The sequence below is a fragment of the Manacus vitellinus genome, unplaced genomic scaffold (genome assembly GCF_001715985.3).
Source record: "Manacus vitellinus isolate BGI_N305 unplaced genomic scaffold, ASM171598v3 scaffold_8_pilon, whole genome shotgun sequence".
Taxonomy (NCBI): domain Eukaryota; kingdom Metazoa; phylum Chordata; class Aves; order Passeriformes; family Pipridae; genus Manacus; species Manacus vitellinus.
The window spans coordinates 14,616,824-14,635,644 of record NW_021940864.1 but is presented as its reverse complement, the minus strand read 5'-3'; the positions used below and the strand labels follow the sequence as shown (position 1 = coordinate 14,635,644).

The window sequence follows — 18,821 nt, the reverse complement described above, 5'->3', positions numbered from 1 at the left end:
AGGACCTATTCCTGCCCCGTACAGATAATAGGAAAGACAGAATAAAAAGATATAATGTAATCCACCACAATTCCATCAATTTTTGAAATTTACCTTACACATCAAAGTAATTAGAGCTCTGAAACATTTTGTTCTGGTTTTAATTTTCTTTCCTGTATTTTCCAGGATTCTGATCAGATTTATCCAGACATTATGGTTTAATTGAGGTATCATGGTTTGCCCCAGGCTCCCCCATGGCCATCTCCACAGATACATTCAAGCAGATGATTCACAGAACATGTGGGCTGCATAGCTCCCTAAAGCAGCCTATCCTTCTCCACTGACTGTAAATATACTCCAGGAGAAGCAGGATCCTGACATGGAAGCTTCAGTTGCATTTCTAAAGTTAGGTGAGATGAATCTGAGCCTTTGTGTATATTTAGTATAAGCTGCTTCCCAGCTTCCTGTATTCCAGCTAGAGATTTCATTCAAATTAGTTGTAGAAGTTCCATTTTGGAGGAGAAAGTCATACAAAGGCAGACTTTATTTGTCTGCATTTATCAGTCTTCTTACTCATGGTGGAATTGCCACACAGACACACAGTTTGCTAGGCTTTTACATTATGCACTCTAATAATTCTTAATTTTTCTCACTTAGGTCATGAGGCACTCTCCAGTGCAAAAACTCCCTACATATCTATCAAAAAGCCAGATATTTAATTGCTCTACTTTGACACACCAAATAAAGGACTCCAAAGCATTATTATTCTACATTGTTTCAGGCACACAGAATGAGTATTCTGAAAAAAAAAATAAAAACAACAGAAGAAAAGCTGCTACTGTAATCAGTCATGATTGAAGGCATTTCCTGTATTTTGCTATCAAACTGGTTGTTTTTTCCATTACATACCAAGTGAACTTCAGTAAGGTCAAGACACTAGAGAAAAACAGGATCAGAATATCTTTAATCAACTAAAGTTGAGTATTTTAGTCTCTTTCTTTCAGTTGTCTAGCCCTGGATCTTATCCCACATCTCCAAATTTCTTCCTTAAATCACAGATACATAAACCAGGTCAGTTTGAAATTATGACTTAGACAGTTGTTTTCAATGGCATTTAACTTGTTAGCCTTACACTTCCCCTACCCTAAAGGTCAATCAACCTCACGCTGCGTAGCAAGACCAATATTATTTTAATATGATATAAGTCCAACAAGGGAGATGGGTTTTCATTCATAATCACAATACTGAACAAAACAACTTCCCTTGCTGGAAGCCTATAATTTCCACCATGCTGTCTATATAAATCAAGTGTAAGTTCTGAAATTACTATTAAATGAAAGTCAAAGCTGCAATAGCATAGGTGAATTTATCTAATCCTGTACATTGTCATCCGGATGTCAGACTAAATGCAGATTATTTTAAGGTATATAGCCTCCCTGTCCTGTGCTCTGACCCTATTCTTTTTGTAGGGAAAAAGTCTTTTTCTTCCAGGAATGCCAGATGACATTTTACTTGTTAATGTAACACAAATGTCAACACCTCCCTCGGAAATGACCAGTTCCAAGCATGTTGTTGACTCACTGAAGAAGGGAAAAACAGATCGTGTTAAACTCAGTGATTCTACAGAGAAAGCTTTTGAGATGTCTGATGTTTCCACTCATGTGGAACTAGTAAGGAAGGAGACTTCAATATGGATGGTAGGTTGCAGCAAGAGCCTAGACCTTTCTCCTGGAGAAAAGGAGCCAAAGAGGAGCACAGGTTGATGATCTGTTGCGTCAGGTGGTCGAGAGACAGGAAACAGTTAAAAGGCTGTGCAGTATTAGAGGGGACAAGACGGAGGTAGACAGCTGGTTTTAGAACCATGTTCCTATGGTGGACACCACAGAGAATGAGGCACCTTGGACACTGGTGACCCCCAAAAGCAGGACTCCGCTTAATGCCCCACTCTCCAGCACTCCAACCAAAAACACACATTAAGTTTTAAGAGCCGTAGACACCCGTGAGCCAAGGAGAAACTGTACCAGCAGCACACAGTGTATACTGTGGAAACAAATGACGAGTCCTCCTATCAGCTGACTTTGTTAAGGGGCACTGAGGTGCTCATCTGGCAGTCTGTCAGCAAGTCACAAGAGATATGCTGCCTTCCAGGAGCTAAGGTTTGGGATGTTGCTGAGAGGGTGCCACAACTTGTCAAGAACACAGAATACTCTCCCATTGCAGAAATAGGAATGCAGGCAGAAATGACAGCACAAGCCAGAACCTGGGCCAGAATCAGGGAAGACTACAGAACCCCGAGAGTGCAAGTGAAAATATTGGTGTACCAGTTATCTTTCTTTCTGCCTTACCACTCAGAGGAAAGGATGCAGCCAGAAATAGATGTATAATGTAAATCAACTTCTGGCTTCATGGCTGGTGTATTTGTGAGGGTGTTGGCTTTTATGATATGGGGACATTCTTCAATGATTCTAGCCAGTTAGAGAGACATGGGACCCACCTGTCTAGAAAGGCAAGGGAATCTTTGGCAGCAGGTTGACCACCCTGGTGAGATGGGCTTTAAACTGAAGGACTTAGCAGGTGGGGTCCAAACTGGAAATGTTCATGCCATTGCAACCAAATGGGGAATAAGCCAGGCCAACCAAAGCAGAGACAAATATTTCTTTGCTGCCTTCCAAGACAAGAAACAAAAGATCAGTCATCTCAAGTATATATATACCAATGCACACGTCCTGGGGAACAGAAGGTTGTCTCCAAGGGGGATCATACAGTAGGCATTTGCTACTGACCTCCAAATCAAGACGATAAGGCCAACAAAGTAATATTTGGGTCACTTAAAGCAAGCTTTGGGTCAAGAGGACCCAGCTTTTATGGATCACTTCAACTATCCAGATATTTGCTGGAAAAACAGCTCACAGGTCATCCATCAAGTTCCTGGAATGTGTACAGAACTGCTTCCTCACACAAATGTTAGAAGTGCCAACCAGGAATGCTGGACTTGCTACTCACAAACCAAGAAAACCTGCTTTGTAATATCTTGGTCAGTGATAGCCTTGCCTGCAGTGACCACCATATTGTTGGAGTTTGGGATCTGGCTGAGCACGCTGAGGGTTAGTACCGACACAAAGATCTTAGAGTTCAGAAGAGCAAACTTCAGCTTGCTCAGAGCTCAGTTAGGAGGGATTGTGTGGGAAGCTTCCATGGAGGATAAAAGAGCTGGAGTGTTTCAATAATGTTTTCCTGGAAAAACAAAACCAGTTCATCCCCTTTAACGGTAAGGGAAGTAGGCAGAGCAAGAAACTCCCTTGGCTTGACTGTGAGCTCCTGAGTCTGCTCGAAAACTAAAAGAGAAGTGTACCAGAGTTGGAAAAGCAGATGAATATCCACTGAGAAATACAAGGGCATTGCGAGGTTGTGCAGAGATGGAGTTAGAAAAGCAAAAGCTCAGCTTGAACTGAAACTGGACAGAGATGTCAAAAACCACAAGAAAGGGTTCTTCAGGTACCTAAACAACAAGCAGAAGCAGAAGGTAAAAACTGTCCCACTGTTAAAAAGGAAAGGTCAATTAGTCACCAAAAATGCTGAAAAGGCAGAGGTTCTCAACATTTTCTTCACCTCTGTCTTCACCAGCACTGTTGGGCCTCTGGTCTTGGGAGCAAGAATCCATGTTCATCCACCATCAGTGAAAGAGGAGCTGGTGTGCAAACTATTACAGGAGCTTGACCCCTACAAACCACTGGGCCCTGATAATATCCACCCAAGGGTGTTAAGGGAGTTGGCTGACATAGTTGCAAGGCTGTTCTCCATAATCTTTGAGACGTTGTGGAGATCCCAAAAGACTGGAAGAAGTCCAATGTCAACCCCATCTACAAGAAGGGCTAAAAGGAGGATCCAGGAAATTATGGGCTCATCAGTCTTACTTCAGGTCCTGGGAAAGTTATGGAACTAATCCCCCTGGAGGCTATCACAAGTCAAATAAAGCACATGATTGGGAAAAGTCATAATGGATTAACTAAAGGCAAACTGTGTGTGACAAACCTGACTGCCTTCTATGACGAAATAATCTGCTCAGTTGATGTGGGGTGAGTGATGGACACAGTCTACCTGCATTTCTCCAAGGCTTTGAATACAGTTTCCCACAGTTTCCTTCCAGAGAAACTGATGCGTTACAGTCCAGACAAGTTGTTCGTGTGGCCAGTGAGGAAATGGCTGACAGGATGAACCCAGAGGGGGGTGGTAAACAGCTCCTTCTGGAACTGGCAGCTAATGACAAGTGGAGTCCTCAGGGATCAATATTCGTCTCAATGCTCTTTAATATCTTCATAAGTGATCTGCATGATGGAATCAAGTGTACCCTGACAAACTTTGATGACGAGACCAAACTGAGCGGGCAAGTGGACACACGGGAAAAGAGAACCATTCTGAACGAAGACCTGGGTAGGCTAGAAGAGTGAGCTAACATTACAAAGTTCAACAAAGACAAGTGTAAGGTCTTGCATGCAGGAAAACATAATCCAGGAGTGGAGCACAGACTGGTATCTACCCAGCTGGGGAGCAGCTCTGTGGAAAGGGCTCTAGAGGTCATGGTGGACAACCATCTCAATGTGAGTGAACGGTGTGCTGCTGCAGCAAAAAAAATCAATGGGATGCTGGGTTGCATCAACAAGGGCATCACCAAAATGATGATCAAAAGACTGAGAAGCCTATCATATGAGGAAAGGCTGAGGAAACTGGGTTGCTCAGACTTCAGAAGAGAAGGCTCAAGGGAGACCTTATCACCATGTTTCAGTATTTAAAAGGTGGCTACAAAGAAATTGGATACTCACTTTATAGGAGTCACATGGAAAAGATCAGGCTTTAATGGGTAACTCCTGGAGAGAGTCCAATTAGACAGAAGAGGAAAGATTTTCACAATGAGAATAATCAGCCATTGAAATAATCTCCCCAGGGAAGTGGTGGATTCCCCAACCTTGGACACTTTTAAGATTCAGCTGGATAGGGTGCTGGGCCATCTTGTCTAGACTGTGCTTTTGCCAAGAAAATTTGGATCAGATGATCCTTGAGGTCTCCTTCCAACCTGATATGTTATGATTCTATGAGTCCCAGCAGCTACTAAGAAAACCTCATGCTTTGGTCCAGTTCTGTTACATAAAGTAGAAGACCAGCCTGCCTGAACACTGCGATAAGACTGAGAGCAACCTTATTATCTACCTACTGAACACAGATGCACACAATAAAGGCTATTCAGTGCTACAAAGGTTCTCTTCTTAATTCAGATGAGGTTGTTTATCAACAGAAAACTAATGAAATCCCTGTTTCTCAGGAAAGGAACCAGATGCTTCAACATACTCCTAGATGAGAACACACAACGAAGATGAAGAGCTCTTAAAATATTACAATCTGCTAGTAAAAGGTAGCACAAATCTTGTACATCCTCAATAATGCTTATTTTGTGCTCCTATCAGGAACAAACAGAATCACTGTTAAATTCAGGGGAAAACAGAAAATGTGTCAATGCTTGGAAGCTACTTTATAACTTGAATAGATCTTCTTTTTCTTTCATTCCTTTGAGCAATATACATACTGCAAATTTTTAAAGAAGGTATTTCAAAAAAAAGAAAAAAAAGAAGGAAATATTTTAGTTTGGCAACTGCAACATGGCCTGTCAATAAAATGGCCAAACAGAGGTGACTGGGAACATTTCCTGAGCAAGCCATTAATGCCCCGGCATGAGCCAACATTTCAGTGCCTTTTCTGTACTAGCCAATGCCATCTGCATCTATATAATGCTCAGAAAGTGTAAAGAAGAAGGATTGCTGAAGGTTTTTACATATAGTGTTTCTTTTTATAAAAGAAACAAATTTATCAGAATCCACTTCCCCGTGCTCCTAAGTGTATCCTTAGCAGGGAACAAACACAGCTCCTAGCAGTAAGCAGACTTCTGTTAAAGCTTCATGTCATGTTTCCATGGAGAAAAATACTTTATTATTCAGAAAAGAAAAACTCTGCATTGAACTTTTGTACAGAAACTGATTTTTTCCAACCTCACTGTGGTCTCAGTTTGACCTCTTGGGTCTTTTTATGGAAAGCCATTCCACAGAGTGGTGCATACACAGAATGGACTAAATAGATTACATAGCATAAATGAAATGATGCAATGTAGCAAGAATGTTGCTTCCAACAAAATGTTTGCTTATATGGAATCACTAGAAGAAAGATTTTAATAATTTCTGCTTCTATTCTGATTTCAGTAGCATAGTTCATGTGTCTAAATATCTTTTTAAACAATCACGTGGTCTGAACTTGGGAAGGGTATGTAGGCTCTTAATTTAAAACCTTTTCTAACCCTGCTGTATTTACTGGGGATGAAAACAGCAGCAGTCAACAGCAGTTTAAAGATTTCTGCAGAAATTCTTGTAAAAACTGTGAGTCAAATCTGTTTTGTCTTATAACCTTCTAAAAGCATTCTGTTACACAGATAGATTTATCTGTTTCAAAATTCTGTAGAGTTAACAATTTTCTCTTATGTTTGATGGAAGATCACTGCAGGGGAGGGATTCTGGCAAAATTAAGAAGAATATTATTTGTCCATAAAGTATGAAGAAGATACCTGAAAAAATTGGAGTTGCTTGCCCTTCTATGTAATCTATACATAAAATAAACTCCTAATGCTGCTTCCAGACAGAGGTCATACAAGCTGATGGTTCCAACTCCAAATCTTGCTTTGATATGTAATTAGAAAGGGTTATATATGTTAATACAGAGAGCTATATTTTATGAGACACTCTTTTAAAATTGTGATTGTATAGCAAAATCAAATTACTTTTGCCCTCAATTTGCCAGAAAGCTGCACAGGCATTTCTAGATAATCTTTTCATGTGCAGGAAGTTTCAGCTTCAGCATTGTTTCAAATGTAGCTGCAACAGCCCTTCTCCATCTCCTCTAGAAAACATATGCTTGGGAATGCTACTTTGGATGCAGTGCCAACATAAAATTTCATCACTTAAAATCTACTTATACAAGGCACCCCACGATTTTTAATTAATATAAATGCAATGGAAAGATGACTCACAGGTTACTCACGTGAAATAAAACATGGCATGAGTTAGGATATTTACAGTGTATTCACTTTTGCCAACATCAAGGTGAGTGCTATAGCAACTTACCTTCAGGTGTGAAGACAGAGAGACTATTGAGAGAAGCCAATAGTCCAGCCCAAATGCAAGAGAGAGACAATTCTGAATAAAAAGATTTGGGAGGCTAAAATATGATTTTAATCTCTAACATTTGGTACTTTTTGGATAGTCACTGCATGTAAATAACTTCAGTAGGATTATAATGTAAACTACTGGCCAACATGGGCTGTTCTTGAACAATTATTTATTCTTGAAAAATTATTTATTACTATAAAAAAAGTTATTTGGGGCCTGAGGAATTATTTTTGTAACTTCTATGTGCCCAGCCTCTTCAGAGATCTGCTAACCAGACTTTATGTTCTGACAAGATCAGAAATTATCCTATAAAACTCCCAGATAGTTATGTGGGCAAAGACTAGCAAGGAACCTAATTATACAGCTTACACATAAAGTTTAATTAAATTATAATGTTCAAGAAAGTCTCTTTGTATCCTTCTGACAGCCTTAAACTGAGCACACTGAGTACAATTTAATTCCACTGTAAAATTGCTTTGCTCGTCTGGTGTCAGAAGGAGCTTTTACTGTAAATGAGAACCATGATTTTTAAAGAAACAGTCTCTTATACACCAGATGGTGGCTCCTCTACATGCATGTCATGTCATAGTCACATTTATTACATAGTTTCATTATGTATTATCACATTCTGAATTCCAATTGGAAATGCATGAATAAATCAGTCTCTGAGAAAGATCACCAAAACACCTTTAAAACAAAATGGGAGAGAAGCTGCAGAAGTTGTGCTATATCTCTAAGACATATATATGATATATTCAACTCAGCATTTCCCAACCCTGAAACAAATATAGGTATTAGTTTATAGTCTCTGTAGCAAATTTATAGTATTGTGTTACAACTTGATAGTGCAGCAAACGAAATATTAAGGGGCAATATAGTATGATTCTCAACTTAGACTTTAAATGATGACATGAAGTACTTTATTAGCAATGATACAGTTCCACTCTCTGCTGCCCACTCAGCCCATAGCATCAACCCTTACACTTTCTTTCATACTTCCATGCTACTATGCTGTAATTAGGCAAACACAACTGTGTTTGCTTTCTAAATGGATTCTATTACATAAGTTGTGAAAAAAATAAACCCTATTTTATATGACAGAATTTTTTAATTTTAGCATGATCTCTCCTGGATTGAGTTTATACAGACAACTAGTTTGCCATAACTAAGAGTGCACATAGCTGAGCCAGGGGAGAAAAGTCTGTAGAGGTAATGAGTTATGCTAAATTTGTCACCGAATTATCTCTGGCTTTATAAGCTATAGCTCACTAATATGAGTTAATGTTTTGCTGTTATTACTACACAGATAATTTCCAGGACATTATTTCAAAATTTCTGCAAACCCACTTGCTTGTGGACAGAACAACTACATAATCTGCAGATGTTTTAAAAATCATGGCGAAATCCTCTTCCTCTTAGGTCATCCACAGAAACCCAAAACTTCTGTCTTACTGCGTGTGCAAGCACACCACTTGCTCTGATCTTGTGGAGGCTGAGAAAATATCCCCTCTTTTTTATTTTGTGGCCTTTCAAAAGGTGAAAAGAGAACCAGTCTAAACCCCAGGGCTGTCCAAAGGGTTTCTCTCACCTCTGATCGAGGCATATCTCCCACAGAGTCTGTGGAAATTACCTTACAGAGGCAGAGGCAGCTTCAACAAGCTTGCAATGGAGTGCCTTCAGCCTTGTGTATGCTGCTGAGCTGCTGTCTACTTTCCTCATGCACAATCTGAGGATCCTTTTATATGATATTTGAAGACACTCATATAAATGAGAATCAGAACATCTTTACAATAGTTATGGTCCCTTTGGGCCCATTACAGATTAACAGTAAATGAACTGGCAGACTTTGGTACGCCTTTTATACCCTCAGTATACAGTACTACAAACACTTGCTGTCCTCTTACTGGTAGTTAAGTTTACGCAGATACATACTCAGGCAGTTTCTGAAGTGCCTATTATTTTTGTTCTACAAGTACTCCTTTGGACCTCTTTCAGATTTATTGATGTTTGGAAGCTTTTAAATATCCATTACCCACTTAATTGACCATAGCAATTTCATCTGACTCATTATTTGTGTTAGAATATATTTAGGCATTTTTTAAATGGGTGTTATTATAGACCATAGAATCTCCCTTGGGAACCCTATAATAAATCAAGTAAATACTTGAAGTGTTATAATTTTTATTTGTGACTACTTAATTTTATCCTTTATATTCCATGTTTTGAACATATGAAGTTCCTCAGTTCAGGTTACTCGTGACCAAGCTTTCTTTGGTTGTTTTTTGTACTGCTTCTCTATTAGTTTCATACCAAGGTGCACCCACACTGGCTGCTATACTGGCTATCTACTGCTGAAGTCATGCCATCCTTCCCTTCCCCTGAAGAGGCAATCACATTCCCTAGGACTGGAATACCCTGTGAAGAGTACTTTAACAACTGCCACTGTTGTAACAACCTACATGAAAAAAAATGCACATAACTGCATGTACTGTTTCTATTTGACATTGAAGAGTGATATTTTCTGTGTCTTCCATACATCAGGAGAAAGAAATTGAAGTCTGGAGGAAAAAGCATACATATGTCATTACTGGCATTATTTCTGGTCTCTCACATTTATTTTTTCTCTCTCTCTGCTGTTTTTTAAGACTGACTACTGGAAACAAATTCTAGAAGCAGGAGGTAAGGAAGGGAAGACCCATCTGCTGTGTACATTGTGAGAAATGCTGCTTGGGCTCCTCATAAGCCTCTCTTCTTATAAGCTGGGTGTTACTGTAAGAATTTTTTTGAATCTAAAATATTATACCCCCATCATAAGTGATCTTGGGGGGGGGGTAAAATTAAAATCGGTGTTGGGAGTAAATTATCTCTCCCTCGTGTCATATCTCTCCCTCTGGATATATAACAGTGCAGAAACCACACAAGCTCCCATCTCGGTAAAAGCTGGCCTTGGCATCACTACCATTCCTGCTCCACATCTGCCTCCTGCTTAGCCTGCTCCACATCTACCTCCTCCACATGTACTCAATGCTGCTGAGATGATGAACACAATGTATTTCTCCTACTGTCACTGCTCTGGACAGCTGCTTGTTCAGGCTCTGTGACACGCTGGCAGGTGAAGAAAGGGGCAGGCATTACTTCTGACACAGGAAGGTAAGCTAAGTGACTCATTACCACTTTGGCCTCCTTATCTCTCACCTTTCAGCTCATTTTCAGCACTGTCATGGCCACCTGAGCCATTTTGTTCCACTTTCTGATTCCCCTGGTTAGACTGCACCTTATCTGTCCAAGGTCCTTCTGATGTAATCCTACCACTACTTATTCTGGTAGCAGTAGAGACATTGATGAGTTCCCAAAAATGCTGAGGGATTTGCAGGATTACTGGCTGTTTTAGTTTGTTAGGCCTATTATTGTTTTAGTTTTCTCTGTTTTAGTTTGTTAGGCCTATTTAATCAACCTCCCGGTGAACAATATTATTTTGGTTTTCTTTCATGTGAGTACAAGTTGTCAGCTAAACAGATACTTTTAAAATTTTCAAAGATTTCAGCGATAATTCAGTTATGTTAGCTTTGAGATTGGATAAATTCTCATTTTCCACTGCTTTTTGCAACAGTAAGCAAAAGAACATATGTTTTTTAATAACAGTGCATTCTCAAATGTGATGATTTTCTCTTTTAAAGCAACACGTTTTCTACCTGAAGAGTCAAATGAAGGTCCCAAATCATTCAGGAAGCTGCACATATCATGCATATGAATAGTGTCACTGAATCAAAATCAGCCTTTGAGTAGTGATCTGCATGCAGGAATGTCTGTCCAGCAGCATCTAAGTGATAAGCTCTTACATAACAAGGAGGTGGATAAAAGAGGGGGTGGGAAGACAGGCAAAGAGCATAAATGCAGATCTTAAGCCAAAAGTAGCAAGGTTCTGATGAAAAAAACAGAAGAAATTGTATGTCTTCACTGAAATGCATCATCCAAATTTTCTTTTAGGATTGTTCAGTATTTTTGTCATCATTATTAAAAAAAACACTAAATAAGAGTTCCTTACATGTTTTCATCCAACATTTTGCATTACTCTTCAACTTTGCAGCCCAGAAAGCCAACTGTATTCTGGGCTGCATCAAAAGCAGTGTGGCCAGCAGGCCAAGGGAAATTAATCTGCCCTTCTACTCCACTCTGGTGAGACCCCATGTGGAGTACTGTGTCCAGCTCTGGGGTCCCCAGCATGTGAAGGACATTGACCTGTTGGAGTAAGTCCAGAGGAGGCCACCAAGATGATCAGAGGGATGGAGCACTTCTCCTAAGAAGAAAGGCTGAGAGAATTGGGAATGTTCAGCCTGGAGAAGAAAAGGCTTCAGGGTGACCTAACTGCAGCCTTCCAGTACCTGAAGGGAGCCTACAAGAGAGATGTAGAGAGACTATTTACAAGAGCATGTAGTTACAGGATGAGGAGAATGGTTTTAAACTGAAAGAGAGTAGGTTTAGATTAGATCTTAGGAAGAAATTCTTTTCTGTGAGGGTGGTGAGGCACTGGAACAGGTTGCCAAGAGAAGCTGCGGATGCCTCATCCCTGGAAGTGTTCAAGGTCAGGTTGGATGGGGCTTTGAGCAAGCTGATCTGCTGGAAGGTGTCCCTGCCCATGGCAGGGGAGTCGGAACTAGATGATTTTTAAGGTCCCTTCCAGCTAAAACGACTCTACAGTTCTATGATTCTCTATTGCATCTGAAGAGTACAACAAAATCTTGAGAAATGCCTATCACCTCAGAACCACACTTGCTGTGAACTTCTCTGTATTACTATGAGACTTTGGTAGATGTATTCAATAGCATGCAAAAAGGGAAAGCCTCACCCTTAACGAGACATAGATTCAAATTCAGTCCTAACTTTTGCCTATTAGCAGCAGAATTACATATAGGAAGCACCTTCAGATTTTTCATGCACTGTGAAACAAAAAGCACTCTCTTTCCTATGTTAGCAAATTGTTTGCCGAGTATGATTCTGTTTGAAACTGGTGTACATGATTCTGCAGGAATAATGCTGTGTCTCAGCAGTTTAGGAAAACTAGTGGGATTGTGCCGTGTCAATAAATTCTGTTTCACATGTGCTGCAGCTCTAGTGGATTTTTATTTTGTGTATGTTTCTCTCAGTTAAAACCTTCTTATCAAATGCTGAGAGATAACACACATTTCTTCCTGTTATAAAATAAAAGCACAAACATCAATCATCTAAAATCCCTGACATTCACCCAGAAATAAATACAAATATGTTCTGTAACATTTCACTGCTATTATCTGTTGAGAAGCACTGTCGCCCTTTCTACTGAGGGTACCAGAATATGGCTGCCCTCACAGGAATGTAAACTTGGCATTAACCCAGGCAGATTCTCATTCCCTGCTCACTCTCATTTAACATTAACTCACTCCTATACTGTTATCAGAAGGTAAAGGTCATAGCTTTATTTACACAATACAGCACTATACAAACGGTCATTAAACAAGAAAATCTTGCACCAAATAAACATGAAGCAAAAAAAAAAAAAAAAAAAAAAAAGCTGACGTCGCTACCAGGAACTCCCCCTGGAAGTACCTCATTATTCCCCAAATGAGGTTGATGGTGCTGGTCTATCCTTCTAAATATTAACTGCCCGGCACTGCCTCTCCACATACCCAACTCCCACGCAAGAGCCAACTAAGGACTTTTTAATGTTCCAAACCCAGGAGAAATTTAGAAAGCATTCTACTGTTGGCAAGACCATGTGGTTCATATCCTATTCCCACAGCCTTTACTCATCCTTCCACAGCTGGAAACCTTGTCAAAGGCTCTCCTATACAACAGCAGCCTTTAGCACAATACATAAGCTGGGCAGATGGCAGGGTGGACTCCCTCGGTCCGAATGCCAGAAGCCTGGGAACCAACCCTCCTTCCTGCTTCTCATCTCCCTCAGTCCCTCTCCTCTCCACCCCAGCCCACTGCATTTTCCTGTGGGGAAGACATCCTGCTTATTTATGCATTTCATGACTGCTGGCCTGCCTAGATCCAGCAAGAAAAAGTGCAAAGAGGGCAGGAGGCCACTGACTAAAATCCCGTTGGAGCTCACGTTCAGTTTTGGAAACTAGACCAGGCAGAGCAGAGAGAGTATGGATGTAGTCCAGGGCACACACCTGGCCAAAGCACTGGTCAGGTGGCGTGGCTTGGGCAGCAGTCCCTGGAGACCCTGGGACTCCAGACACATGTGTGGCAGTACAATTCACTCCTTGCTTCCTATTTTTACTGAAGGTAGTGGAAATAGTTTGTTACTCACTTGGGCTAGAAGCAAACTGTAACTTCCCTGTAGCAGACTACTGCAACAGGCAGTTTATGTGAAGAAGGGCTTGAGTTCAGGATATTCCTGTGTTTGGGTGTGAATATGCTATATGAGAGTACAAGGTTTTGCCCTTCTTCATGGACCATAGCAAAGCACCAATTTAACCTTTAACTACTTAGAGTTGAAATAAGATGATCTGTACATTCTTAAATTTAAACCAAAATGCTCCATGTCTAGTTTTGCGTTAAAAAAAAAAAATAGGAGGGAAGGGAATTTAATTTGGATGCTACCACTCAGAAAAAAACACAGTAAGGTAACCTGGGAGAATGATGACTTTTAACATGTTAACCACTGACCATGCAACATTTTCATCAGTGTAAATATAACTCCTCATTACTCTGCCAAGGTTGCACTGAATCATACAACTGCCAATGAAGTCAGCCTTTCTAAATATTCTTATTTCACGTAAAAACACACTAATGAATGTGCTTTTAATTTTAGGTAGTTCTTCTTTCTGAAACACTGGTGTGTGTTGCCTTGATAAACAGGAATTCTGGGAAAACTGATCATCCAAGGAAAAATTCAGTTAGTGTTCAAACAAGTTCTTAGGGTAGTTGTGTATGGAAAAAGCCCGGAGGTGCTCAGGGATTGGCATCAGTTTATTTATATTCACATTTGCCTCAATTCAGTGTTAATAAATCCTTCATCACGACCAACACATTGATTACAGAGTGCACAGAGCCTCAGAAAGCTCCAGCAAGTTACAGGCTGGATTATTACTTCACATTGCTGAGGAACACAACAACCCACAGTTATTAATAAGGACTCCCCTGTGACCAGGTGCTATATGATTTCAAGGCAACATCTCACAGACCCTACGTCTGAAACCCATAGAAGTGGTCAACCCAAAGCAGGTGACAATAATTTCCCTATTAAGATATTTTTCATCCTCTCAGGTGAAGTGAAATTGTGTACATTCAGTTTCCTTCTTTTGTATTTCAGAGAGACCACTTGAATGGTCCTGGAGGATACCAGAGATAACCAACATGCAACTACTGGCCTTTCAGGTCTTTACTGAAATTACGTTTGCAGCTTGCACAGTTATTTCCTAAATCACATATGAACTGGGGACATTGTCATTAAGGGGTACTCCATTCTAGTGCTGATGTTCCTGTCTGGGGAGACAACACTTTTCTGTAGGTATTTCAGGCCAGAGTGGGCCACTTGTGTCACCTCACTTGAATTCCTACGAGAGCGAGAGACAGCCACCCCAGGTACTCCTGACCTCAGCCCAACAACTGCAGGTGAAACATGTTTACATATATCTGCAGAAAGTGCACAGGGAAGTTGAAAGTCAGTATGAGAGGGGAGTACAGAACTGACAGTTTCTACACACATGCAGTTTGTTGCATCTTCCCTATATGAGAATATATTAAGCTTATGATGACGGACTTTAAAAATATCAGGTTCCAGGGACAGGTGACACTGAACATAGTCCACAACCTTTCATTGTTCAGTTCAAACTCCAGTTCAGCTCGCAGGCAAAACGAGATTCATGGTTTAGCCCTTAATTCCTGAAGCCTGGATACATTTTTTCAAAGTGGTGCAATTGCATAACACAAACAAGATGACTGCCAGAAACTGTGACTGAAACTTCTCCAGTGTCTGATTGACTCTACTTGTATTATCAGGCCCTAGCTTGACATGTGCCTGAATTGCTGAATGCCAGATGAGAGGGAAGGTGTCAGGGATAATGCAAATATTTTTATTAAGCTGTTGAAGTGTTTTTGACACAACAACAGTAACATCATACCTTTAAAAATGCCACACTAAAAATTATTGTAAAGTTTATCTATCACACAAGATGCATTCAGTAACAGGAATATCTTTATATAGATAAATTCTGAGGTTCATCTTTATTTGCAACAGAAACTCAATAAACAAAAGGAAGACGTAATTCCTGTGAGCACACCGATAATTGGACAAGTCTGGGAACAATTGTTAGGCCAACTGCAAAGATGTGAACTTAAAAAATAATTTCTATTGCCAAACAGGGAGCTTGCCTTCTCTTTGAACTCCAGGGGAAATGAGGATAAACTAGTTATTATAAAAGATGATCATTTAGTATCATCATAGCACTTTCTAAAAATCTAACCAACAAGCCAAAACATGAGCTAAAGCTAGTTATTTACTTCCCAAAATATAACTATGTTTAGCTCCAAACAAATACTTTCACATACAGGGCTGAAAAAAGATCAGAAGGTATAGCAGCTATTTTGAAACCTTCATTTCCATCAAACATCTTAGTTTATTTATATATACCCCACTTTCCTTGAAGTAGTGCCCACACAAGCAGCATTTCCCACTTTGGAGAATAACCATTAATTTCACACCACAATGTTTTTTCTAGAATATAATTACACAGAAGACAAGTATTCTTTATTAAAATATCTGAAGGCACGTTAGGTAGTTATGACTGGTAGTTATTCAGGAGCATAGGTTTTTTTATTTTCTTTTTTTTTTCTTTCCCTTTTCTTTCCTTGTTTGCCAGCTAATAAGAGCTTTGGAGACATAAAGGAGTGACTTGATCCCAATGCATTTTAACACTGTAGTAAATAACGCAGTGAGGTATGGAATAATTAGGCTGAAATTGTTCTGTGCAAGACAATTATTCTAACATATGCCTGACATGAACAAATGCATTCTGCCAGGGCCTGGTACATTGTGAATGAATTGTGACATTTTCTCATGATTAATTCTTTTAAAATAATCACTAACTTTTTCCTTCAACTTGTATTTTATAGAGTAACTGGGATGTACATTTTACAAATAGTTGAAGCTCCTAGTATCCCACAGTTCGGAAAATGAATAATTCTTATAGACATTGCCATGTCCAGATCCAAAAGCCTATGTCAAAACAAAATACAGCTGAATCTGTTCCTAATGTTCTTCCTGTTGCTTTCTTCCTGCTTCTGCTTTCATCCTACAACTCATGTTATTTCTCTTCTTTTGCCTCTTCTGATCATACACTCAATATAACATGCCATGTACAACTTCAGTGTAATATTCCAACATGCAAAAGACACGTCAGCACAGCCTCTGAATCAGAAGTTGTGAGTACACTGTGAAGTTTAAACTACAAAACATTGTCTTAGCATGACATTTCTCTCGTGATTGAAGCATTCTGCTGATAAAAAGTCATAGAAAGAACACAGGCACATAAAACAATTCAATGTAGGTAGGAGTCAACACACAGCAGAAAGCTACATATGACAAGAGAAAAGAGATAGGAAAGAGTAGAGAGAGAAGAGAATGTGTTAAAGGATGGGAGCTGGAGGGATGGGGGTGAATGAATGCACACATATAAAGAAGGGAGAGGTAATTTTATACCAGTTCTTTCTTGCTGGTTCACAGAAATCATTAAACTGCCTGCTAATTACAAAGTGACTACCTCCAGTTTCCAGGAAGGAGAAAATAGCTCAAGTATTTTATGGAAACAAATCTTGAAAATCCTTCACTTTGTAAAGTGACAAGCTTGTCTGTTTCTCTTGTGATGAATACTTACAAAATCTGAGGTTGCCACATTCTATTACCTAAATGTACAAATACCTAGCTTTGGAAATAAATGCAGACAATGAATAGGAAATTTGATATGGGCAGGAAAGGTAAGAAATGTGTTGGATCTTCAGCACTTGAAAACAAACCCATGTCAAGTGGTAGGGCCAAAAGTACAACCCAGTATGCAAACATCATATCAGTGTTAACAAAAAATGGAGATTAAGAGATGCAGCTAGCAACAGAAATTTTATAAAGAAAATTGGATTTTTGATGAAAAGATCACTTTCACAGAGATTTATCTTCCTTAGAAATTGTGATGTCCTACTGCTTGCAATGTCTCTGGAAAGGACACCCCTTCTTTGAGAAATTTCCCTTTGAATCCCAGTATGTGGGAAAGGCAGTGGCCTACGATAGAACTTACCACTCAGTCCTGGTTACTAAACACTTAAAATTCCCTTCTCTCAATTTTTAATACTCTTAAGATCTGCCTTAATATGAATCCAGGGATGTGACAAATTCTACATCCTCATCTTGATGTTTCTGCTCAAGAAATCTGAGACTGCCTGTCCCTGAGATGACTACCTCAAATCAAAACTGATAACCTGAAAGAGGGTGAGAATATCAAGAGAATAACAGAGCTCAGATCCACAGAACTCAGAGTTTTTACTAGACAGGACAACTTGTATCACAAGCATACTGCTTGTGAAAGCCCAAATTTATCTCAAGCAATGATAGGCTGCTAAAAACAAATAAAGAAAGAGAGGAAGCATGAAATGACAAGATAAAGGACTTAATAAACACATTAACATCAGGGTGAAATTTTTCAAAGTGAATCCTTACTTTTAATAATAAAGCCTATCCCTAAATGCATTCTTCATCACAGCACAACAATATGCACTTTTTGTCTGTGTGTGTGCATGGGTGTTGAAGATTAGAGACTGGGACCGGGGAGGAGGTTCAAATAGATGCAGGGCACTTGCAAGCAAATCAAAATTGTCTCCAAAGAGGCACTTCCTGCTGGTGACTAAGCCTTCACCCAAACAGTCAAGAGGAAGGGGCATAAGTAAAGCATTGCAAACGACCATCCCGATTGTATCAGAGTGGAGACAACTAGGACAAACAAACTCAGGAAGTGGCAGGGAGTAAGAAACTGAGAGGAAATCTATGGCACAGAGAGGAAAGTGAAGAGATTGCACCGATCTGCAGAAAGGTCACCTCTGGGTCGCACTGTGCCAAGCTTTTTCAAACCCACTTTATTTGGACTATAATACAAAACTGGCACACACAGCTGGCAACTGCTGCAGAGGCTATTCAAATGTTAACATTCTCAATGATAAACAGCCAAAAAAAAGTTCTGTGTAAGCAAATTGGAACAAACAACTAATCTAAATCTGGTTGCTAAGAGACTGAGGATTTCAGCCAGAACCAGCCCAATGCCTCAAGAATACTTTATTTTTGATCAAAAAAAGTACCTGTAGATGACTCCATGTTGGTGAAGAAACATGAGTGCTGATGTGACCTCTGCAGCATAAAAGCGGGATCGAGGTTCATCAAATTTGCGTGAGCGCTGGATTTGAAACATTAGGTCTCCTCCATTTACATATTCCATGACGAAAAAGAGGCGGTCCTGAAATTAATTAAACAGGGCTATTTAGCTAATTTCTCTTCGGTGCACAAAGGACTGCTTGAAGCTACACTTTAGGTGACCAGAACATTTACGTCAAGAAATAAAAAAAAAACAAATGCTAGAATTCCAAAAAATGAAAAGGTGACAACCA

At 39.7% G+C, this 18,821-nt stretch overlaps 1 protein-coding gene across 2 annotated transcripts in view; it reads right to left on the bottom strand.

The window, feature by feature from the left end:
- Positions 1–18,821, bottom strand: part of PRKCE (protein kinase C epsilon) — a 286,394-nt gene that overhangs the window by 38,089 nt on the left and 229,484 nt on the right. For both annotated transcript variants that reach the window (XM_029965058.1, XM_029965059.1), the window contains exon 11: positions 18,516–18,670. In XM_029965058.1, coding sequence (XP_029820918.1) covers positions 18,516–18,670 — 155 coding nt within the window. The remainder of the gene's footprint in view (positions 1–18,515; positions 18,671–18,821) is intronic.